General features: G+C 46.5%; 1 protein-coding gene across 1 annotated transcript; it reads right to left on the bottom strand.

Annotated features, from left to right (window-relative positions):
- Positions 1-868: 868 nt before the first annotated feature.
- On the bottom strand, positions 869-19,640 carry YPEL2 (yippee like 2). The gene is made up of 4 exons (XM_065732059.1): positions 19,427-19,640; positions 6,119-6,162; positions 5,247-5,355; positions 869-3,863 (listed from the first exon to the last, which is right to left on the bottom strand). Exons 1-4 carry the CDS (start codon positions 19,541-19,543, stop codon positions 3,774-3,776), a joined length of 360 nt encoding a protein of 119 aa, XP_065588131.1. The 5' UTR covers positions 19,544-19,640; the 3' UTR covers positions 869-3,773.
- Between the last annotated feature and the right edge of the window lie 4,734 nt (positions 19,641-24,374).

Genomic DNA, 24,374 nt, shown 5'->3' with positions numbered 1-24,374 from the left:
TCTTCTGCTTTTTTAAACAGGATTCCTCAAACTCTATGTGTTAACATCACTGTTTCTGAGCGCTCAGCCTCTGGGGCCTGGCCCTGCTGAGAGCCCCTTCCCACCAGGCCGGGCACACCTCCCCCCCAGCACAACACACCAGACAGGGAAATGCACACAGAGAAAATCCTCATGCAATCACCACGAGAACAATAAATTTCACCTGTAAGTTTTGTGGGTTTGTTTCCTGTTTGTTTTTTTCCTGTCTGTCTTTAAATGGTGTGTGCCAACATCAGGGAGCACGCAGCAGCAGCTCAGTGCTGGGAACAGCTCCTTGCTCAGCAGAGCAGCCCGGCTGTGCGTGCTGTTGGTCCACTCTGGGATCACATAGAGACTCAATGAGATAACAAAGGAGACTGGGGAGCAGGGACAGAAGGGAAAACGAAGGAACAAACTTTGCTGCCAGAGAGGTAAACTTGCACCCTAGTTCGTTATGGAGCAGCCTGGTTTAAAAAGAAAACAAAAACAAAAGGAAAGAAAACTGGGATCTGTGTCCAAAGACTTCCTTCAGTTTAAAGACACTCCTTACAAACCTCCAAGCTCCTGCATCCAGAGCTGTGTGCATCCCCCTCTGCCCAGCCCTGCGTGGGAACCACGTGCCCTCCAGCCCCCACGTCCCCAGCACGGGCTGCCCAGCAGGACAGCATCCACGTGTGTGTGTTTCCCTCTCAATGTCTTTCCCAACGAACACAGAAGGAAAGGGGATCATTTATAAGCAATGAGTGCTCGCAGGGAGGGGCTCTGAGAAAACGGCACCAAATATATTATTATATTATTATTATTTAAATTAAATATTATTTACAAAAGTATACTTCACAAGATAACACGATTATTTTTTTTTTCTTCCTGCTTTGTATATATTACCATCTGGGTATTTATTACGGGGATTGGGATCTCACAGCAGATAATCCACCCGAGCACAACAAATTTAGAACTTAGTGAAGGCTTTGGGGCAGTGCAGGGTGATGGAAGTACAGCTCAGCAGGGCTGAGGCTGCTGCTCATTACAGCCCGTGCTCCCCCAGGGGGCAGTTCTGTGGGCCACCCACTGCCCGCAGCACAGGGTGCAGAGAGGGAGCATCTTTGGTTACGCTGAGCACGCTGCTTTACACACCATGGGGCAGCCTGTGGGTGACTCTGTGCACAGGGTGGGCTCCCAAAGGCACACACTCATGTTTTCCTATTGGGACATGAGGCCAGATTCTGAGCAACGTAAATCTGTGGATGCTGACGAGACAAAGCCAATTAAAACCAGATTAAGATCTTGCCAGATTCAGGCTTGGACTGGTTGCCATTAGAAGCGTAACCCCAGGGAACGGTTAAAAACAGCCTGATGGATGGGACATCATCCTTTCTTGTCCCACATATTAGGATAAAAACATTTGTATCTGGTATCTTATTTGTAGGTGACACCAACATAAAATCATGAGCCCACGCATGGTATTTTTCTCAGTCTATCTCATATTAACAATTTGGGGTTATCCCTTACTCCTCCTCCCAGGTACAAACAGATCCCTTCAAGGGCTGCGTATGTGGGAGACCAGGAGCACTTCAAAGAATGCAAACTGCTCCCCACTAGGCAAAACCCAATCGATTGTCATGGATCAACAACCAAAGGACAGGAAAATGGGACCAGGCCAGTGCCAGTGCCAACAAGCTGGTGGGTACTGCAGAGCTTTACTGGGTTTTTACTGCTTAAGGCAACGTGGATGATGGAAGCAGAGACAATCAGAAATGAAAGCTGAAGCAACCGCTACACAACCACAACAGAAAGGGTAAAGGCAGAAGCTATCTCCGAACAGGCCAGCCACAAAATGAGCCAATTCCACCCATTCCAGGAGCCTCCAGCTCACCTCACCCTGCCAGGTGTAACAACGCTCTGTCACAAGAGTGGTTCAAGAGAAAAGCAGCCTTTGCTTCCACGGGCCAGCGGGTCGGGATTTCGGTCCAACACATAAAGCCTACCCCAACCCATAAGCAGCATCTCTGCTCACATCCCCTTCATGAACAGTAAATGATTTTGTCACCAGCCCCTCCACTCTGCTCCCCAGCTCATGGGATCTTGGGGTGGGGACGAGCAGCAACAGATTACAGCTCCAAAGCTTGGGTTTCGTAAGGAGTTACAAACCCCTGCACAATACTCTTTCTTTCTGGATTAAGAAAGATTTCCCCCAGTGGATTAACCTACTTGAAAGAATTCCACGAACAAAAAGAAAATTCACTCAGAGAGATAACACTAATTCGGTTCAACAGTCTTTGAGCCATGCACCAGATAGTGGCTGGACTGCTGCAGAGCAAACTTCACATTGTCTTTTACATCTAATGCAGCTCCCCGCTCACACACGGTGCTCCTTCCTCCTTGAGAAGGTCCACACTCATCAGTCTGAAAAACTTCACACACGAAGGACTTATCCTTTGCAGGATAACCACATCCACCTCTCCCATTTAAACTCCAGAGCACAATTTCAGGGGTAGAGGGAAGATACTTTAGTTTCTTGTTTCCTTCCCATCCTCCCTGTGCCTCCAGCAGGCTTCTGGGAATGGGAAAAAGGGGGAAAGTTTGGGGGGATACCTCATGGCTTGAGATATCCACCTGTGCAATACTGCTAAACTGTCAGGTTCCTCTGCTCCCTCCTCGCCCCACTCTGACATCATTTCTCTGAAAGTGGAGCTGATGGCTGGGCTGTGGGACTGAAAGATATTCTAACAGCACTTTCCTACTCGTGAAGGCTTGGTAAAAGACCCCCAAGGACACCCAGAGGAGTACGGGAAGTCAAAGGGTACCCTACATTACTAAACTCGTCCCCATCCTCTCCAACACAATTTCCTCTTTCTTGCTTAGCACCTGCCTTCTTTTTCTTTTCTTTTTTTTTTCTGTTATATCTGCTAAGCTTCAGCTCCAGCCTCCTTGTGCCTTAAGTGGTTTTGTTCCTTCTCTCTGAAGGGCTCAAGTGTCAGGATTTGGTTTCTCCAGCTGTGAGGATGCTCCCACAGCTGTGCTCTGTTGGGACTTTTGGCCTACCTACCCTGAAACAGAGAGAAAAAGGAGAGGCAGGGAATCTCTCCAGCCTTCAGGTCTCCCCTTCCTCCCCTAGACAACAAGTTCATAAACAGCAAACAAAACACAGATCTGCAACTTGCAACTGGTGATGCCTAGTGCTCAGCCGGCTTAGCCTGAAGCTCCACCGGTGGAGCAGCGGTTTTACGATTCGGAGAGAACGCAGCCTGAGGTATTTTTCTGTCCATTTAGACAAGGAGACAGTTTCAAGCCTTGGTTAACCAGGACTTAAAGGAGAAGTGCAGTTTTACTCCCGATGACCTCCCTCTGGGCCCACTCCCCAACCCCTATCACGTTCTCCTGCCCAATACTCAGGTCTTCCTCCTGCACCGAGACCTGCTGATAAAATGCCACCACAGAGCCAACTTCAGTTTGTACATAAGCATTTGTCAACATGGAATGGCTGTTGGGCATTCGGTGCATTCTCTTAGCCAACGCCAGAACAGAGAGAGAAGCAGCCAGGGTCAACTCACAAACAGATAACAAAGCAAAGAGACAGAGAGACAGAAATTTAGAGGCCAGTCACCAATAAAGATGGAGAAGGGTGTGAAGATGCTCCCAGATTGCAGAGCCTCTAAATGCATGGAACCAAGCGTTCAGTCACTCTCTCACTCTTGGATATAATGTTCGGTTGGATGGCATTCTCTTACACACTGGTAGGGCTGGGCTCCCTCCGTTCAATCCCAGCCATTATCCTTGATCATGTGAGCTAGTTCAATGATGTATTTGCCTTCTTTATACTTCTGGCTGCTTTCAAAAGCGTGTTCCTAAAAGGAGAAGAAAGAATGCCATCAGCATGATGACTGAAGGTATGGTCGCAGTGACAGATCCTGGAACTCTGGTCCAGGTCCCAGCTCAGCAAGAACTGTCTGCTGGGTAGGACAGTCAAACTGCAGGAGCTCCTGAGGGTGTTCAGCAAAAAATTACACTTGAAACAATCTTTAACCTGACTCTTATTGTCTTCATAGGCTGAAAAGGCACAACCAGCACCACGTAAGCATGCTGCTTTCAGCAGGCTAACAGCAGCTGCTCCTTCAGCTCTGCCTTAGGAATCACCACTGATATAGTCTGCCTCTCTCTGGAGCAGCCTGAGGACTTAATTAACATCAGGAATCCAGAGCTCCTCTGGTGAAACTTGCTGTAAAGGCACTGCTACTGGGAGTGAGCAGGGCTACGGTCAGCTTCACATGGAAAAGGAGCTGGGGGGCACCTTGGGAAGCACCCATTGTACACAGAGGCAGGATGAATGAAGCATGGGATCTCTAAGCAGGAGGGACTCCACTAAAACATTTTGTTTGCATCCTCAAAGTCAGTTCAGCTCCAGCTCAGGCTCACTGTTTCTACACACACCTGTGTAATGCATCTGAGAGGATGTAGTTCTGTTGCTGGAGAGACCTGAGCTTACTGTTGCATTTAAGAAATTCTGTATTTTGCTTTACAATAAGCTCAATTTATGCACTCAGTGTCCTTCTCCACTTGTGAGATCCACGCTGTGTTTCTGCATGGATTCCCACTGCATCCATTTTTGATGCTTTGCTTTTTACAGCCTTTTGACTTTATTCTTTATTTCTGTCCACGGGCCACAGATGCAATAGATGTTCTGTTTAGACACTGGTCAAAATGTTTTGACAAACAAGAGTGCTGCGTGCCTCCTGAAGCAGAAATTAGAACGTAGCATGAGCCTTTATTTGAAGGTAATTGAATTTATGGAGCACGAGAGACAGCAAACAGATCAACTCATGTTCAATAGCATTTTGAGTGGGAAGGACATAGGATTAGCAATATATGGATCCCTCTTGTTATTCTGAGACGGAATGGAAAAACAGACAAAGCAAACCACAAAGGCTGACTGAATTTGACATCAAGTGCCACTAAGGGATCCTCAACCAAATCTGAGCCCACACCAGAAATTCTTAGAAAGATGAAACATCAGCCACAAAGAGTTCATGCTCTGAATGGAGAGAAAAAACAAAAGACAGGAGGGAAAATGGAAATGCAAAAAGGAAAAGCAGTGTGGCTACAGACCAGAATCCACACTTCTGGATCCCAAGTCAATGTTCTTTCCACCAGACCACATTCTACCTCATAAACCTTCAGAAAGAGCTGCAGCAAAGACATCCACAGGAAAAACAAATGATACTGATACTCACATATTTCCAGCCCAGTGTGGTTTTGCAGTTTTCACAGTAAATGTCTGCAACCGCATGTAATCCTGTTAATAACACCCGCTCCTCTGCAGGGCCACAACCCACATTAACTCTGGAGAAAATGGAGAGAAGCTCCCTGTTAGTGCATCTTCCCACAGCAAGACTGCCACGAAGCTGGGAGCACTGCAGTGTTTGAAAGCATGAGCAGGAAATTCAGAATACTGAGTACCATGGCTGTTCCTAAAATAAATCTCATGCGGTCCCAGAACAGAATGAAAAGGTAAAACAGAATTTTTATTCAACTGAGCACTCTAGAAAATTCTGAGCAGATGATTAACAGCATCTTATCACATTGTGCTGCTTATGCAATTGAGAAAGATTTTCATTTCCAAATTGCCAGAATGGTACTTCTACTTTCCCAAATGGAAATTTGGGAAACGTAAGCACAATAAGCAGCTCTGACAGACATCAGTGGTCTCACCAAACCACTTCCAGTTACTGGGAAACTTACAGTTAACTTCTGTGCTAGCTCTAAAAAAAAGTTAGCACTTAGATATTTCATATTCTCTGCATTTACAAAGCCTTGAGTCTCTGTCCAACTTCACTCTCTGGGAAGAGATGAGTCACTCCTTAGCTCTGATTTCTCAAACCGATGATGAAAAGGAACACCTTCTCCTAGCTGCTTATCTGAAACTTGAACTTAAAATCAAATATGAATCAGTGCTATTTCCTGCCTTTCTCCAACCGTTTTCAGCAGGCTCCCAAGTCTTGGGCAGAAATTTTCTACAAGAAAGCTTTCCTGTGCTGCTCCATGAGGGTTTTCTTAAATGCATCTTGAGGACATGCAATGGTGACATGCATGGAGTTCTACTCACACTGAATTGAAGAGGTATGCTCGTCCTTGGCTTCCTTGAAAGGACTGAAAGGCAAGAAAACAAAATTCAGTGCGGATTGGTTGACAGAAATAGTTAAACCAGGAACTACTCCCAACCCTCCATTAAGGACCACAGATGGTCAGCACGGCCCATTAGCAGGGCCTGAGCAGTGCCTCCAGGTGGAAGCAGCACGAAGCCAGTGTCAGGCTACAAGCAGGGATGAAGAGAGGCCCTGTCCTGGAAGGGAGCAGCTGCCTCGGGCTCCTCTGCCCACACAACATGTCGCTGGCAGCCTTGCCTGCTTTATCACCTGCTATCTCCAGCATCTACGTGCTGTGTGAGCCTATTTCCATGAGTTCAGCTGTTCCCTCTCACGGGCACATGCCGAGCTGAATGAAGCCTGGAAGCTCTGTGCAAGGCACAGCACACACGCCTGCTCTCGTGCTATCTGGGCACATCCCTGCTACCCCACATCTCCCAGGTCCTCGCTGCAAAAGCAGGGAGTCCCTCAGAGCTGGCACGTGGCCGTGGTACACACACAAATGGCAGCAGGCTGCTCTGCCATTCCATCACGCTGGCCAGCAAGTGCTACCTGCAACATTAATGCACTCTGACAGCACATGGTGAATTAAACATTTGGTGCTTATGAGCAAGAGCACAGGTGCTGTCTGCACACAAGTTACCTTAGGAGATACCTCAGGGAATGCATGCACTGGGGGCTGAGGAGCTGGTGGAGCTGAAGAGAAGTTTTCAGGACCATTTAGCCCTTTGACTGGGAACCTTGGGCTATGTAACAGCTTTCTTAAACCCTCACCTTTACAGACGGAGCTCTGCACGATCAAGGATGGCCTCACAGAGAAGCAAAGTGAGAGCCACTGAGGAGCAGTTAGCCCCATTTCCATCCACACCACCAGATGTCACAGCTTCCACCCTAACCAGCATGAGGGATCAAAATTCACTGAAGGAGCAACTTAAAACCACCCTGACAAAGAGCAAGCCACTGCCATGAAGGAAGAGTCCTGGAGGAGAAGCTGCTCTTCAGCTGAGTCTGGAGCCCCACGTTATTGCCACCCAGGGCTCAGAAAAGGCACTCAGATGCAGAAAGGATGGATGCCTGAGGCACATGGATATCTCTTGCACTCAGACAAAAGCAGTGCCCTGAGGAACGACTCTTTTCATGGGAAGAAATTAAATAGGACACATGGCTTGAGCACGTTTGTGTAATTGCATTTGTTAGAGAAGCTTCTTTTAATCTTTCTGCAGCCCTCAAGCCCCTTATGATCGCTGCTGTCAGCTGGCCGATACCCACACACCAGGCAGGGCTGGCCTGGCAGCTCTGAGGTGCGGGGGACATTGTCTCAGCACTCTGGGTGGGAAAGGGGAACAGCATGAAGCGCACTGCCCCCTAGGCCAGGGGACTGAGGCCAGGCAAGCCCCACACAACACCCCAATTTGCTGCCCCCAACAGGGGGCCCTGGCAGCCCTCAGGCTGTGGATGGGTATGGGATGAAACAGGAGGTCCTCCAAGAACACGTGTGCCATCAAAGCAGAACGAAAGCAGATGAAGCCTGCTGGCCATCCAGCCCTTCCAGTAAATACTTTTCCATAAACACCAGAGAGAGTAAGTTTGCCAATAAAAACAACCATGGGAGCAAAGTTTTTATTGGTACAGAAATAGGATTTTCCATTACTGCTGTGCAAATGCCTGCCTTTAATAAACAACAAAACCAAACCCATTGGCTCTGTGCCTGGGGCTCCCTGGGCACTCCCAGAGGGCAGTGCCATCCCCAGAAATGCTTTTCCTTACAGCTCAGACACAGCTTTAGGGCACCTAAAGGGACTTAGGACTTCTCATTGTGCCACCACACAGCTCTCAGTGCTGCTGCCTGTCCTGATATCCACCCTCCAGCAAGCCAAGGACTCAGCAACTAATATAAAAAGAAGCGAGGAAGGTCTGGCAGCCACTTCCAGTTCACTAATGCATTTGCTGTCCGCAAAAGCAAGCTGTCAGTATCTTTATAAAGGTACACAAGCAGGTTTTACCCGTGTGTTGCAACCTCAGCATTTTCTGGAGATGCCCCTCTCCGCTAGGGCTCCAGAAAAAATGGCACACACTGTAATGGGCATTATGAAACCAGGAGAAACAGATCTATTTATACACAATCAGATGTACTTTTTTTTTTGGGGTAGTGAGTTTGCTTTAAACACACACAGAGAAAAGATTTCCGCAGCACACTTGGTGTTTGCTGGACAGCAGCAAGACCTACATTCTGTGCTGTATGTTTTCTGTTTTCCAGGTATACATCCAAAAGCGTATCTCACACATGCATATAAATCCAGACTTCAGACTCTCTAAAGCAACAGCTCCTGGCATCACTTTCTAGCTGAAAGAAACAGAAAGGATTTTTGGTTGTTGTTTCCTGCTGAAAACCCAAGCACATATTTTTCTCTGTACTGCTAACACTGAATATCTGGCTGGAAACACATCTGTATACGCCAGCAACAAAGTGCTCCCTCTCCATCCTCTGTGAGCCCAATAAAAACCAACACAAGCTTTTGAGATGGGCAGCACACAACAGTTTACTGCTCCTGACTGCTCACATCTCAAACCCTTTTCTGATCCACTGGGCACAGAGGCACCCAAGAGCTGCAGGGCTGAGCACCCAGCTGGGAGCAGCTGCAGCCTGCCAAGCTGCCTCTTCTTCCAGCAGGAGCTCCACGTGAAGATGCCTTTGGCAGTTACTGTGGTTGAAGAAGTTCCTATTGTTCAGTTTTCAGCCCCTCAGCCACGCTGATTCCAAGCAAGATCTGTGAAATGGTTTTTAAAAACAAATACTTCTGTGCATGCAGGGATTTAAATATCCTTTTCTTGCTGTACTGTATCACAGATCCAGCTTAAAGGACAATCACACAAACTGCTAAATAATCACAGTACAGAGGCAGAGGCAAGTCATTCCACATAGGGAATTCTTAATCTCAATTTGCTGGCAGAGAACCACAGTGCAGAATGAGAGCCCCAGAGAGAGGCAAACTGCAGAGCAGGGACTGGGGCAGATCAGATCTGCTGCAGAAGGAAGAGTAGCATGAAGCCAGCATCTAAAGTGGGAGCTCTTTGTGGGGCAGGCACACGCTGCTCACTGGGGACAGACTCATCCTGCAGGATTCAGAGCTGAATCCATATACATTCGATACCCACGACCTTGGGAGCTGTCATTTCAGTTCAGTCCACTTGCTATATTCCAACCTCAATTGGAAGTGCTGACTGCACTGTTCTGTTTGCACTGTCTGTGGTTCCCGGGCAAGATGCTCAAGTCCTTCCAAGCCTTCAGCCCTGGGAAACCCTGGTGAATGTGAAAAGGGCTGTGCCACCACCAGCTCCACTTCTCACACCTTCACCTTCTGGTGACCACCAGAGGCAGAAGGGGATTTGCAGGTTCAATCCACACAGCCAGGGAACAGCGTGGGTACTGAAGGTACTCCAAATGCCTATGCACTCTAGCTCTGTCCCTCAGTACCTACAGCTTCCCATTCACTGTGCATGCCCACTCAGCAAACAGAGGACAGGATTAACGTCCCAAGTCTTTTTGATAGCTTTGACAATAGGCTGAGCACAAAAAGAACTGGCTGGAATCATCTAGAAAGCCAGGAAGCAGCTGCCAGGGCTAAATGGCTCCATACCGCTGCCTGTTCTCTGCAGGCTGCAGTGAATGCTGCCCCCTTACCCACGTCCAGTTGGCAGACCTTTAGCAAACCAATAAAACAAAAATGAAAAGGCAACGAGTCCCAAAGAGGAGAGAAAGAACAGCATGCCCCTGCAAGCTAACCCTGGGAAAGCTACAAATAATTATTGCTGCAAGCACACAGACAGGGCTGGAGACCACAGCCTGCCTGCACCACCTGGCACATTCAGGCCTTGAACATCTTCGGATGAGATTTCTGTTAACATAAAACACAGACTGAAGGGGGAGAAGACCTTTAAGTACAGTCAATGCACAACACCCATCCGACTAGAGTGAGTTTGCTACAAAGCTGTGCTCCAGGACACAGGCTGTCTGATCCAAAAAGAACGTGTGAAAACCCAAGGGAGCCCCATTACACCAAGAAAACTGCAGCCCTTACACTACCAGCAATTCCTGTTCACTGCCCCAGCTCTAAACCCCAACTCCTCTCAGCTGCTGTCCCACCCAACAACCGACATCACACTGAAAGCTCTGCCTGAATGGCACCTCTCAAGCCCTATTAATTACAGCAAAAATGAATGGATTAAAAAACAAGCTAGCTATGTGTTTACAGCAACCAGTACGCCTAGTAACAGCACTAGGTACAGGACGGCTCCAACAGGAGATTACTTGTGAGTCACTACACAGTGGAAAGAAATTGGAAATGGAACAAGGAAGAGGCACTGCAGCTCTGAGTGAGCCGAGCCTGAGCATTTCCCAGGGAAGCATGAGCTCAGTGAGCCAACCTCCACACCCACTGGGCTTTGCAGGGTTCATTCACTGCACCAGGCTCTGCCCACAGAGGGGACAGTTCATGATCTGATTTCTCTGAGATTCAGTGTTGCTCTGCTGATGCTGGATACAGACCTGTGTCAAGGGAACCGTTTCTGTGCTTGCACCTGGTGCACAGCCATGCCCCTGCCCTGCTCCAGCTGTGCTCCTGGCTTTCCATTGAGCTTCAGCATGGCCCTTAATGTTATTTAAAGCCCCAAGTCGATAAGGAATTAGTGGACCAAACTCATCTCTGAAGTAAATTCAATTAATTCAGCACAGCCTTATTCCCCAGCAGCTGATGCTGCTATAGCACAGTAAATAACTACTTTGTGCTTCACCCTCAAAGCAGCAACAAAGATACTGCCTGCATCTCAGGCTGTGGGAAGGGAAGGGAGATGCAGCTCAGAGGGGAGAGATGGATGTCACTGCAATGGTTCTTCAGGCTGATGGGAGATATCCCATCATAGCTCCTACTCTGCCAGCAGCAGCACTCACCCAAGCCCTTCGTTCCCTCTGCAGCCAACAGCCTTATTTAATTCTTTTTTTTTTTCTTTTTAAGTTGCTTTCATCTTTTCAGGTTTCTAGGAGATAAAGCTAAGAAAAGCCACCATTGTTCTCAAGACTCCCAAAAGTGCCAGGGAACTGAACACACTGCACTGTGACTGCCCATTATCAGCAGTGGGAAGAGCAAGAGATTTCCCTGCTTTGCAGTAATGAAAAAAAAAAAAAACAGTATTTGAGACAAATGACACTCTTATTGGTGGTATGTCCCCCTCCCCCCCTCCCAAGGTACACAGACTTCCAGTATCTATTTAAACCATCACAGCACTAATCTAAAGCCAAAGCTCTGCAAAACATCTCAACATTTAGAAACTATATGCACACAGCTCTGCCCCATTCTCCCTCCATTGGGCTCCCCTCATTATCCCAACAGCTCTGACACAACCCAAAATCCCATCGAGTTATCATGAGACCTGTGCATTTCAGCCTCCCTTAATAACCCCTGTGCTTCTAAAATAAAAATGCAAAGCAGAATTTATTCTTATTTTTAAATGTGTTTCCAGCCCCCAGACTTCAAAGAGAAATTTCAAAACGTGAATGCTAAAGGCACAAACAGAAGGCAAATAAGTATACCAAATGCATCAGGTCTGTAAGTCTTCACAGAAGTTTGGGGCTTCTCCTGCCATCTCTGATGGCCTCAAGTTGCTGCTGGTGCGCTTCAAAATTTCACTTTGGAATACAAAGTGATGGAAATACAGTGAGAAATGAAGCAGACAGTCTTTACTTCCACACGCAGGGAGGCACACAAAACCAGAGCAGCTTCAGGAGAGAGAGCTCCCTCTTTTCTTTGTGAGCTGAGCCACCAGCAACATCCATCCAATGCAACCCTTTATAGGTTGGTACAGAAGAGTGCAGCACTTTATTATTGACAGTGGAAAAACCTGCAGGATGAAACAAAGCCCAGCAGTTTCTTCCTGAATACAAAACAATGAAAAATGTGTCTGTTCTGGTGAATCCACAATCACTACAGCACCAGTGTGTGTTTTTCTTTTCCCTCATTTTTTATGTGGGGCTGTTTTCCTGTAGGGTGATGGCAGCTCAAAGCATCCAACAAAGAAACCATTTGGAAAAGGAGTGGCAGGGAAGAGGTAGTGCCCTTTCTTTCCACACTAATTATTGCTACTATATGGGCTTCAGAGATAAACAAGACAGAACTGGGATGGGAGATGGAAACTGCTAATGCAACAGATATTTAATTAGCAACATAATAGCCACCATCCATGGATCAGCAGAACAACATATTCCATTAATGCAGCCACTGAGCTCACAACAGCACTGGTGCTGATGGGGAGAGCAGATCTGCTTCTCAGCAAAACCAGCACATGCACAGGAAGAGGTGAGGGGCTGCAGCAGCTCCCAGCCCTGGGACAGACCTGCTGCCATGAGCCCAAGGCAGCACAAGCACACCGTGGTGCTGAGAGGGTCAACAACTGAACCCAGGGATCCCAGGAAGGCTGAACCCTCAGCAATTCCATGCTGCAGCAAAACCCCCGACGATTCACTGCCCCATCCACAGCAGTTCCCTGGATAATAAATGGCAACTATCTTTTATTTATGCTCAGGTCATCAATTCTGAGGCAGAGGAAGCAGCAGATGAAATGAGAGCAATTTCCATAAAGAAAGTGATTGATTAGGAAATCCATTTCTACCCTCCCTGACAAGGATTTTTAAGCCATTTTGAATTACCACCTTTTTTTTTTTGGAACAGAATGAAATATTTTAAAAATCACACAGCAATTAATTGCTATATAAACACAACTACACAAGGAGGCACGATTTTACTTGGGCTCTCTCTGTTCAGCAGCCACAACCTGCCTCAATCAGAGGCCTGATCCTGACCACCTTCCACTCCCATTAAGGCCAGCCAGAACAGAGGGAGCACAGTAACTTGCAGGCTAAGCCCCAGAGGAAGCAATTACACAGGACAAAAATCTAATTTAGGTAGCTGTGCTATGGAGCAGGTAGTACAAATACTCATTATGCAGTTCAGATTTCATATTCTGACGTTTTCCAGCAAAGGGCATTTTTTGTTTATTCTCCCTCTCCCTTTCAAATACAAGCTTTCCAGAGCTGCCAAGACCCAAGGTCCTGTCCCCCTTCTGCAATTGAGGGCAGCAGACACCAGCCTGTCCCTAACAGCACCCCAGCTGCATGAGGTCTGCTGAGCCAAGGCTCAGTCCCCTGGGCAGCACGCTGAGGAAGAGGTGCCCATTTTATTTTAAACTGCTTTGAAACCTACTTCAAGTTCACAGCAGTGAAATGGGAAGCAGAAAACAAAACAAAACCAAGACCCACTCATGACTTTACAGAATTGCTCACCACTTACAGCTTGAATTCTAGCAATACTTGCAGCTGGGAACAAAGCTCCAAGTAATATCTAAAAGACAATTCATTAGGGAACAAAAGCAGAAAAGCAGGATGCAAAAGCCTCTGGACAGCTGCTAGAAATGTGTGCAAAATGGATAAACCTCGTGGATAAGGAGCTAACAGCAAAATAAATGAACAGAAGCTTACTGTGCAGAGCTGAGCCAGTAAGACTAATGCAATTATGAAATGCATACACTGTGAAGACATCATAGCTGTGTGCTGTTCAGTCTGAGGTTGGAACAATGAGACCAGCCCTGTTTCCATTTATAAAAACATGTTGAAACACTAGAAATGTAGAAAAGAGCCACAAGAATGATAAAGAACTGGAAAAAATAATATCTCAATGTGACAGAAAGAGCTGAATCTGTTTAGCCCATCAAAACAGCGATCAAGAGTGACCTCGGTTACTGTATACCAGCAGCTTTTATAGTGAGAAATAGTAGGCAGCATATATCTAATGTTTTTAATAATGAAAAGTATGGTCAATGACTAGAAGCACAAGCCAGACAAGTCTAAATTTGATGTCTCCAACTTGTAATAGAAAGGATGATTAACCACTGGAAAAAGTGACCAAAGAGAGCAGCAAATTTTTTTCCCTTGAAGTCTTCAAATAAAGACTAAATGCTTTTTTAGGATGATATGCTGCAACCACAATGAAACCCACTGGCCCGTGCTAGACATGATAGCTCCTCCTGACCTTAAGAGCTCATCAGTGCTAAGCTGATGGAAGAAATAAGACCTACTTTTAAAGGAAGAAGAAACCCAGTGGGATGAAAAATGCTAAGAACTTCTCTGGGGGTAAAGTGAACACATACCTAACCCCACAGTATTTAGCTTGTCCCCACATTAGAAATGTAGGGTTTTCCCTTGACTCATCTTGGGCACTTAAACAATTTTCTATAGATTGAAGTTTTGGAACAGACATCATTTCAGGGTTATTCTTTGGCTTGTGTGTATGCGTGCTCCCCTTCCCTTCCCCAGCACATTAACTTCATGTCTTCAAAGTGAACCAACAAACAAATGCTGACTTAGCAGCACTGCTTCATGAGAAGCAAGGCTCTGGGAACGTCACACACTGCCTTCCTCACATACCCAGAGGGGAAAGAGAAAAGGAAAGCCCAACAACTGCTGCTTAACAGAGCCCAACACACACACCACGCATACAAAGTGCACATTGCTCTGAAGCAGCTAAATTCATGTGACCTATCTGAAAGCTAGCACCAAAGTCTCACAACTGCAGGATCAAAGGGTGCAACACAGAGCAACGTTTAAGGCTTTCAATATGCCTTAAGGATCACTGAGACTACTGCACCAACAAGCTCAGCTTGCCAGGCATGCACAGTGTGCAGGGATGCATAATGACTGGGAGTCAGGTTTTCTTATGAACCTTGCAACTCATGTCTCAAAAGGCAGCAAAGAGCTTGGAAGTGCTCCCTACAGCAAGGCACCCAACCCAGCTGAGGAAGTCAGGCACACACAAGTGGGTTCTGTTGGGTTCCCCCCCCCCCCCAAATTCTCTTCCCTGGCATTGCCACAGCCTTTTGTGTTAAAGGATTTCACATTCATGTTCAGTATGGGTCCCAAGCAGACATCAAAGGAAAGCATTAAACTTCTTAAGCAAGCCTTAGGCTAACTTCAGAGGATACATCACTGCATAATATTTAGCACTTGGATCACAGTAACACATGGAAAAAGAAACTGCAGGACACCCACAAGACATTCCCTACATACTTCCATAATCAGGGACACTTCTGCTGGATTACTGTTCACATGGCAATAAAAAAAGTCAGCAACCAAGGCACTGATGTGGCTACGTATGTCCTTTCTGCTCATTCCCATCCATCTCTACTGGACACCAGACACGTACAAACTCAAATAGAGAAGGTAGAAAGCAGCGCTGCATCTGCTGCTCTGAGAAACGGAGGAAATGCTCTTCACACTATTGAATGTCTATTACATTGGCTGCTCCCCAGGCCTCGCTAGACAGTGATGTAGAAGGCAGATTTCTCAAGAGAAGCCCCTCCGTCCCCTTCCCAGAGGAGCTGTGCCATCACTGACTACAGAACACATTTTTCTTAAAGGTTCTAAAAACCAAGGGATGTTGTGCCTGGGAAAGGGAAATGCAACAACAAGGACTTTCACTTATTTTTTGGCAACTGGAAATATGAAGCACTGAAATATGCTTTTTAACTACAGTTGCCTGGCATGACATTTTGTTTTTACGGTAAAACCAGAGGGGATTAGGACATACTGTACTAATTCACAGGAGCAGACAGTATCTGCTCCAAAGCTTTATCTTCCAAGCAGACTGGAAGAAACAGCAGCATTTCAATGGTACAGTAGGGAGAAGAGGAACAAAGACATCTAGTGACTTACTCCATGTCACACAGGAACCTGTTGCAGGTCTCGGATGCGTTCCCAGAGTCTCAACCCACTCAGGCATTGGAAAAAGCAATGAAATAAGAGTATGCACTATATTTGGCACTCATTTCTAAATCATCTTTTGCTACAAGGGAACAAGAACCTCCACTCACATTAATGCAAGGCCCGAAAGGAGATATAAATGAAAACTAGTTATTTTCACCCCACCCATCTATCTGATCACCTTCTATTTCCTAAGTCAGTAAAACCTTTCTTGGCCAGACGATCCAACCCACAATTTAGATCTCATTACAAATCAGATGTACTAAACCACTTTCTCCCTTTGGCTGTGGAAGATAAAAGGCCAAGAGCACAGGCAACATTTTAGTAACTGGCTTCATGTAACAGTTTCAGATTTTCTTAAAAGCTTCAGCATCGATTATTTTCCTTAAATAGCAGTGGGTTATTGAGAAGCCTTTCATCCATTTTAATGCACAAGGTTTTCCTGAAGAAGGAAAGAAAGCAAAAATGAGTCCTGCAAAGGCGTAGTTGCTGAACAGTTTCTGATATCCAGCCCTGGCAAAACACCGAAGCCAAAGTTAACAGTGGTGCTGAAGGACTAAGAGGAGAAATGCAGAGATGAAAAGGAAATAAAGTATGGAGTGACCCAGAACAATGCTGGGATTCAGCTCCAGCTGGAGCTTCAGCCAGCAGCATGAGCCAGTGCTGCCATTTGTATGTACCAAAGGAGCTAAAGGCTCACAGCATGCATAGCAACACAGCTCTCATGTGGTCTTTGTACAACTTGGGGCAAAATGAATATAGGAATTAATTTGTTTGAGCAAAAACACCAACACCCTGCTGTTACATAAAGGCCTGTTTTCTGGGGAGTGCTTCCAAAGATGGTGTCATTTGGGCTGTACTGAATCAAGCGACAGACAGGTTCAAGATGGGATACACTGCAGACTGAGAAATGCTGGTTTGAAATAATCTCCTGTTCCTTCCTCAGTCCTCAAGGCACTTGTTCCTTCCTTCAGTTTGTTAGATTTTCATATGGAAAATGAGCATGGCAATTCCACCCCCTGGTTCTCAGATGCTAATATAAGTCTGTGATGAAAGCACTGCAGAAGGCCTCAGGGAGATGTTTAAATCCTAACTCAAACAGATAAAAAGATGACTATTTAAGTTTGCCTGGGAAAGTCTCTGCACATATTGGAAACCCCTTGAGGCAGGGACTGCCCTTCTGTTCTCAGTTTAATGGTCTGTTGTACAAATTATGATTGCACAATTATTTTTATAAAGTTCTCAATTACACAAGGAATATATCTCACCGAGGTTTATAACTGTGAGAAATAAAACCTAAAACCCCAAACCCTTTGGATTTAAGCTGCACAACCCACTGACGTTCCAGCAGCACTGCATTCCAACATCATTAAGCTTACACCCCAGTCCACAACGAGAAGATACAAGCATCCCAGCATGCTGTAGCTAATACTGCCACAGTTCAACACACAGCTTTGCTTCATCTTTCCAGATCTTCCCTCCTGCATTCATATTTTAGCAGTCAGTGTTTTTGGGCAGTTCATGCAAGCCTTGATGGCTGGGAAGCTCAAATTCCAAGCAGGATGCAGCAGTGGGACTGCCCTGCTGGAAGCTACTCACCTGCAAAGCAGACTTCACTGCACACGGGAACATAATGTGTACAGATGTGAAACAAGAAGGAAAAAGAAGTACCAAAAGGTGAAACCAATGGGTATGAGTTGCCACGTGCTCTCCTTTGCTCAGGACCACACACCTTAGAAAGAGCAAAGCACAAATTCTGATCTACAGTGAACACAGGAAGCAAAACCAATCCCCTTCATCCTGTAAAGCATCTTCCAAGTCTCAGCCCCAAACTCAGCTTGCAACAACTCTCCCAGTGGAGAGGCAGGGAGTGACTGCCTCATTGCACCTAGCTAGTCCGCAAGGCAGGATGTGCCTCACATCCAGACCTGGGCACACGCTGCTAACATTAACATTTCAGAACATCCTTCTGTTGTGGAAATGTACAACCTCCTCTTCTTTAAAACCTGGAGGCTTTACAGCCCTCCTCTGCTGAGAACTGCTGCCCCTGTACCAGAACGAGAAGAGCCCCCAGGAGGCCCAGAATGACTCAGATGTGATAGCCTTAGAGAAGGCTTGTCTACAGAAGCTGAAAAAAAAAACAAAACAACAAAACTGTAGCAGTCTGCAGTCAGCATAATTCATAGCACAATGCTGAAATTCAAATACTTGGCACAGAGATAACATCACAGAGGAGTGGAGATCAACCCAACCAGGCAACAACCAAGAGAAAAAGGAAGGAGGCAGCCTCCAATGGAAGAGAATACATCTCATCTGAGCACCTAATATCAAGAATCTGAGAGGATCTTTCCAGCTGTACAACCAATGCCCTTGATGCAAGGTGACACATTCTTATCTTTTCTGTGAAGAAAGGAAGGGGGAAACACAGCATCCTTTCTACCAGGCAGAGCACCTCTGTGCCTTGTGATCCTGCCCTCCCTCTTAAGGCTGCTCCAGAAGCCAAACTCATTTAAGTTGCACACATACACACAGCTCGAGCACAATTTCCTCTCATCTCAGCTAATAAATCTCACAGTGCGTCTGCTTTTTTCTGAACACACGTTTTATGAGCTGAATAAACTTCATGGAAGAGTTGATTGCCAAGGCAGCCAAAAGCTGGAAACCTGATGCTTGACCACAGCCAGGCGCAGCAGGCTCCAAAAAAGTTTAGCAGCAGCAGCTTTTGCACCTCAGAAAGAGCTTCTTTAACTGGCCTGCTCCCCCTGCAAAGACCCCTAACTGATTGGCTTTGAATGCTTTCCATTCAGCTTATCCTCAAGACTCTTCCCTTTGTGATCAAGGGACCGTTAAGAGAGAACAAGCATCCTTCCAACCTCACCAGCACAGCCCAGCATCCATCCCTTGCTTTTTCACTGCATTTTTTTTTTAGTTTGGAGACTGTCAAACAATGTTTATTTGAGCAACAACTCAACAGTCTTTGTAAAGACATCTAACATTTCAGTAGAAGCACTAGCAAATCTTCCCTTAAGTAAGGGCTTTAGGGAAGCTGCTTGGAACAGATCAATATTTAACAGAGAGAACACTTCCAGGCACTTCTACAACTCTTGATCATGCAACAACCCTTTGGCAATGTTGACAAGCATGTACACAAACAAGTACTGGGAATGCAAATCACAGTCCTGGCCATCAGCTCGTGTAGTTTTACAGCTGGAGATGAGAGGGAGAAGCCAACATCATGAGAAGAAACAGACCCCCCAGAAAGCACTCGAAGGGCCCCCAGTTTGGAAACCCAACCCCTGCAGCTATTTTCCAAGTGACTTAAAACAAAAACAGCAGCTGACACACAGATCCTACAGTCCAAAAGCCCATTTTCTGAGCAGCAACTGAAGTACTGGTGAAGGTCAGGCACCTGTACAGAGATGAGCAAACGCATCGCACCCACAGGGTGAGGTCACGTACGTACCTTGGAAATGAGTTCATCATGGTTAGCAAGATGAGCCCTGCAGTGAATGCAGCTGTAGGTCCTGTGGCATGAAGGCAGATATGCCTGGAAAGTCTTGGACCTTGTCATCTTCACCATTGGAGCCACCGAGCGCTGCGTGAACTCCGGGGTAGCCCAGGAGGCACTGCCACAGGATGGGTCACACGGGAAACACCGGAAGACACAGGTAAAGGCCGTGGTTTGGCAGGGGATGGGTGTGGGGCAGGCTCCACACGCTGGTGACAGCTTCAGAGGAAGAGATTCAGGTCTAAGGAACAGAAGGCTTCACACAGACCTACGTTCAAAACAGAGCAGAGATGAAACACTCAGCACAGGTGTCACTATGTGAGCTACAGTGGCCTCCTGGCCAAGCACCTGACGGTGAGCAGAGAGGAGAGCAGCCAGGGACAGGTGTGCTGTCTGTGGGTCAGACTGACACACATGCTTGCTGGCTGCCTGCCCTTGCATCTTCCTGCTGCTGCTATCTATTCAAGTGCTCACCATCTCCATTCATTCTTCCAACGCTTAATGGATTTGGAAAGAACTACAGACATACATAGATGCTAAAAAAGATCATTTTCATCAAGTCTGGTCTCCCAGACACCTCAGGGAACAGCACACAACCAGGCCCAGCACTGCAGCAGTCCAGGAAGCAGCTGGGCTCCAGCAGATCCTGAGAAAGCCAGGTGCTGGTGCTGTGTGATGCAGCACTAAGGAAGGCCAGGAGCTGAGCTCAGGCTTCCTCTGCCACCAGCAAGTGCACAACTCACCAGACCAGTTCTGCCCTCTCATCTGCCCCAGCTTCCACATGGGAAATGGAGGATTACCTCACTGTGCTCACCTTTATAATTTGCTGTGAGCTCTGAAGGCAGGAGCTACTCTATTAACTGCACTCGAGTGATTTTTTGCCCTCGGAACATCTGACAGCAGCCGAACCAAGGAGCAGCCTCCAAGACTGCCCCAATGACAGCAAACCCAGCTACAAATCCTATTCAGGATGCAAACACCAATTTATTATCCAACGTTATCTGACAATCTACTAGACAGCTCAAGCCTGGGTCATTTTGCTAGCAGAAATCAGTTTTTCAGATCCCACATCATTGTTACCACGAGGTAACAAATGCTTCCTTTGAGGATGAAAGCAGCAGAAGTGAAGCAGCTCCCCTCCCTGCCCAGTACACGGCGTGCATGCATGCTCCAGAAATTAACCACGGGCTCTGGCTGCTCCTCCCAGGAGGATTTTCCCCCTCCATAACATGTGATTGTGTTCACTTCCTGAGTCTGCACTTTGTGTATCAAATACTGCAATAACCCGCTCTCTTAAAATAAAAAGAAGAAAGAAAAACACCAAACCTGACCTGCAATGGAAATTCCTAAAGGGAACAAAACAGAAAAAAGCACAAGCTTAAAGGTGGTCTCTAAGCCAGCGTGTGTAACTGGCCTGAGGTGTATCTGATTATCTTCCAGGTTAGAGTGAAGCCAGCTCAGGTCCCTACAGTGCCAGAAGTGCTCCCTGGAGTCTGTGCTGAGCTGGCCGTGCTGCAGCTCACCAGGATGTACAGTCACAAGCTCAGGGCACACAGCACTGCTGGACATGGACAATTCGAAGCAAATGCATCTCTCTATTTGATAAAGGGGAAACTGTGCCATCAGAGTGCAATGGAAACCAAAATGTTTATGGGGGAACTTAAGGCAGGACCCAAAAGAATTGCTGCAGGATGTGGTCCTGCAGAACTCCTGCCCACGGCCCACATAAAGAACAGCACATCAACCTGAAAGAGCAGTAGGAACCAGGCTGTGAACCCATTACTGCTGGAAAGGCTCACGCGTGAGCACTATCAGACACATCTGCAAAAAAAAAAACCCAACAAAAACAACCAACCCAAAACTCATCACCTTGGTACCAAAGCACCATTTATGGAAAGCTCTCTCTCTTAACACTTCTGCTCCTAAATCTTCTTGTCATTGCTGAAAAAGAAGATTCAAGTAAAAGCAGAATTCATAAGCCCAGGGCTTATTAAAGGAGGCTGAAATGCACAGCTTCACCTCCAACCCTAGTGCAGACTGGGCAGCTCTGCAGAGCCTGCTTTGTGTGCACAGCTTCCCAGCAGAGCACCACAAGCATTATGCTGGGAAGCTGCCACAGACACACATGGGCACCATTTAGCACAGCCCAACACTCACCACAGTATGGCCAACAGGAGGCAGGCACTGGTAAGCCAACCTAGTTCTTGATCTGTTGCTTTAGGTTCCTTCTTTCCTCCCCCAAAATTATGTATTTTTTTCTTGCTTTGCAGAAGGCAGCTCTTCCTCTAGTCAAATGGGAAAAAGATTCTTACTCATCCTGCAAACTGCTGATAAAGCCCATCTATCATGATCATAACAGTCAGCACTTACATGGCACTTTTCATCCTTAAAGCTCTTTGCAAACACTAACTAATCAGATTAACCTTTTGCAATTAAAGCTACATTGAGAGCTTTGGAGGGCCCATCCTGACACAGGAAGGCTTGCTTCCCAGCTTGTCAGGAACAAAACCTGCTCCTGTTGAGCCAGAAAGGCTCTGCCAGGGGTGGAACTGACCAACCTGTGCCCTGCTGTTGGGCCAAACATTTTCCTATCAGCTGCCCACCACAGTAACAACTCAGCACTGCAGCCTGAAAAGCACTCCACAGACACCCTGGAAGCCAGATGGAGACACAATGCCCAGCCAGAATAATGCAAGAGGAATGCCTTATTTGTTGTTTGCTGATCTAAGCATCAATGCTCTTGAACAATGAGTAGAACAGGAAAAACTACAGCTACATGGTATCACAGAGAAACCAACAGCACACACACGGTACCTGCTGCACACACCTTTCTGCAAAAGTATAAATGAATGCTCATGAAATTTGAATCATAACACACAGTGTCAGCAAAAACGTGACCTTTCAGGAGACAAATTTAAGTGAGAAGGTATCTGGGCACAGATTAAGTTGAATTATAATTCTTGTTCTCAGTACTGTGCTGAGAAAGCAAAACAAATGGATCACTTCACTACAGGCAGAGGAGAGAGCAGAGACCCAGGAGATAAGGCCTTGCTGGGAAACCTGGCTGAGATGCTATGAAAGGAAACACCTCTGAAAGAAAAAAAACTAAACTTCAGAAGAACTCCATACATTATATAGATGTTGACTTAAAAAAATGCAAGAAATCTGTATATACTAATTAATCCACAAGAAGTCAGAAAACTGCCTGGGACAAAAGGAATTAATTCCATGGAAAAGCTGATCAGCATCATCTACTGTGGCAACCAGTGAGAATCAGCCACAGCACTGCACTGTGCATGTCATAGCTGCCCTGCCTGGTCCTGCAAAGTCAGATATCACCCTATGAAGAAAAAGCCCATTGCATTTTGTTATTCATACAGCTTTTAGCTCAGCATTCACCCTTGACCTCCCTAACGGCCACGTCTCATGTAAGTAACGTTCAGTAATTCAGGAAACACAAAAAAGGAGAAAGGCAAAGCCTGTGCTAAACTGGCTGCATGAGGCTACTGTTGGTACAAGCCCATATGCCACAGCAGCAGAGAACAAAAGCTATTACACAGCCTCGTTTTGCATGAAACCCATGTGCAGTGCAGCCCAGAGGCAAGTGCTCCTGCTCACTGTGAAAGGACAAACAGCAGGTCTGTTGGGTTTGAGGGTTTGGATTACAGATTATTTGCTTTTTAAGACTGGAGCTGGAAAAACGCTTAGCAGAACGCAGCAAATGCCACAGAAAGCTCCCTGGAGCAGTTCTGAAAAAGCCCATCTGTCTGGAAACCCAACCTTCCTTCTTTGGTGTCTCTTCTCATTAACATAGGAAGAACTAGAGATGTACTTATGCTGAGTGTAATTAGAGCAGAGGCAGAATCAGACTGGGGTGTTTTTTGTTTCCACAAGGTCACCAACCTTAGCAGCCAACACTGCTCCAGGTTCTTAGCATGGCTTTAATAAAAACCTTGAGCTAAGCACATGCCCTTATCAATGCTTTTCTTCACAAGGAAACTACCCAAACAATGCTTAACACACTGCAGCTTGAAGGAGGATGGTGTCCAGCACAACACAGTAAGAGGGCAGGTTGGGTTCTCCCATTCCCTGTGGGATCAGGGTCAGAAGTGCAGATGCTGAAGCTCCAGAGAGCTGGCACTCAGACAATAGGGCTTTGCAGTGAGGATCCTGGGTTGGTCTGGAGACTTACACCACAGCACAGGTCAGCAACAGCTTTGGAAAGCTGAAGCCAGATCTGAAGATAGCAAGGTATGATATATGTAGTGAAAGGCCCTGAAAGAAAGGGTGATCACCTTGAAATTAAACATGGAACACAATGGAAAAACAATAAAAGATGCCTACGTAAAATATGGGGTAACACTCCCCTACTTCTTCAGTATCTGAAATGCACCAGCACTGACATGGTCAACAGAAGTCACTACTGACACAAGAACTGTGTCTTTTCCTAATGCCTATGTTCTTCCAGCTTCTTCTCTAATCCGTGTGAGCCCAAGGAAAAAGGAAAATAACAGTGAAATGACAGACTACTTACCTTCACTTTGTTCAGATTCGTGCACAAAACTGCACTACAGAAACAGCACAGAGCAGGTTTCTCTCTCAGATCACCTTCAACCAAAAATATACTTCATTCCTGTGGATATATCCCCATCAGTCACTTGTATCTGAGGGCCCTGGCTCCCTCATCCCAGAATAAAAACATCTGCAGAGGTGGATGGAAATAAACCACACTGACACCAGAAGCACTGCAGACAACAGGCAGGTAACCACTAGAGGGCATCAAGAAGAGATGCAGAAAGCAGCAATCAGAGGTGACCTGGCCATAGTGAATCAGGGATGGGCACAGAAACCACCCTGCACCTGCCACATACCACCCAGCTCCTCAGGAAAAGCAGCAGCTACA

Source organism: Cyrtonyx montezumae, unplaced genomic scaffold, assembly GCF_038088225.1.
Source record: "Cyrtonyx montezumae isolate F1298 unplaced genomic scaffold, pur_monq_1.0 scaffold_15, whole genome shotgun sequence".
Classification (NCBI taxonomy): domain Eukaryota; kingdom Metazoa; phylum Chordata; class Aves; order Galliformes; family Odontophoridae; genus Cyrtonyx; species Cyrtonyx montezumae.
This window is presented reverse-complemented; position numbering and strand designations above follow the sequence as displayed.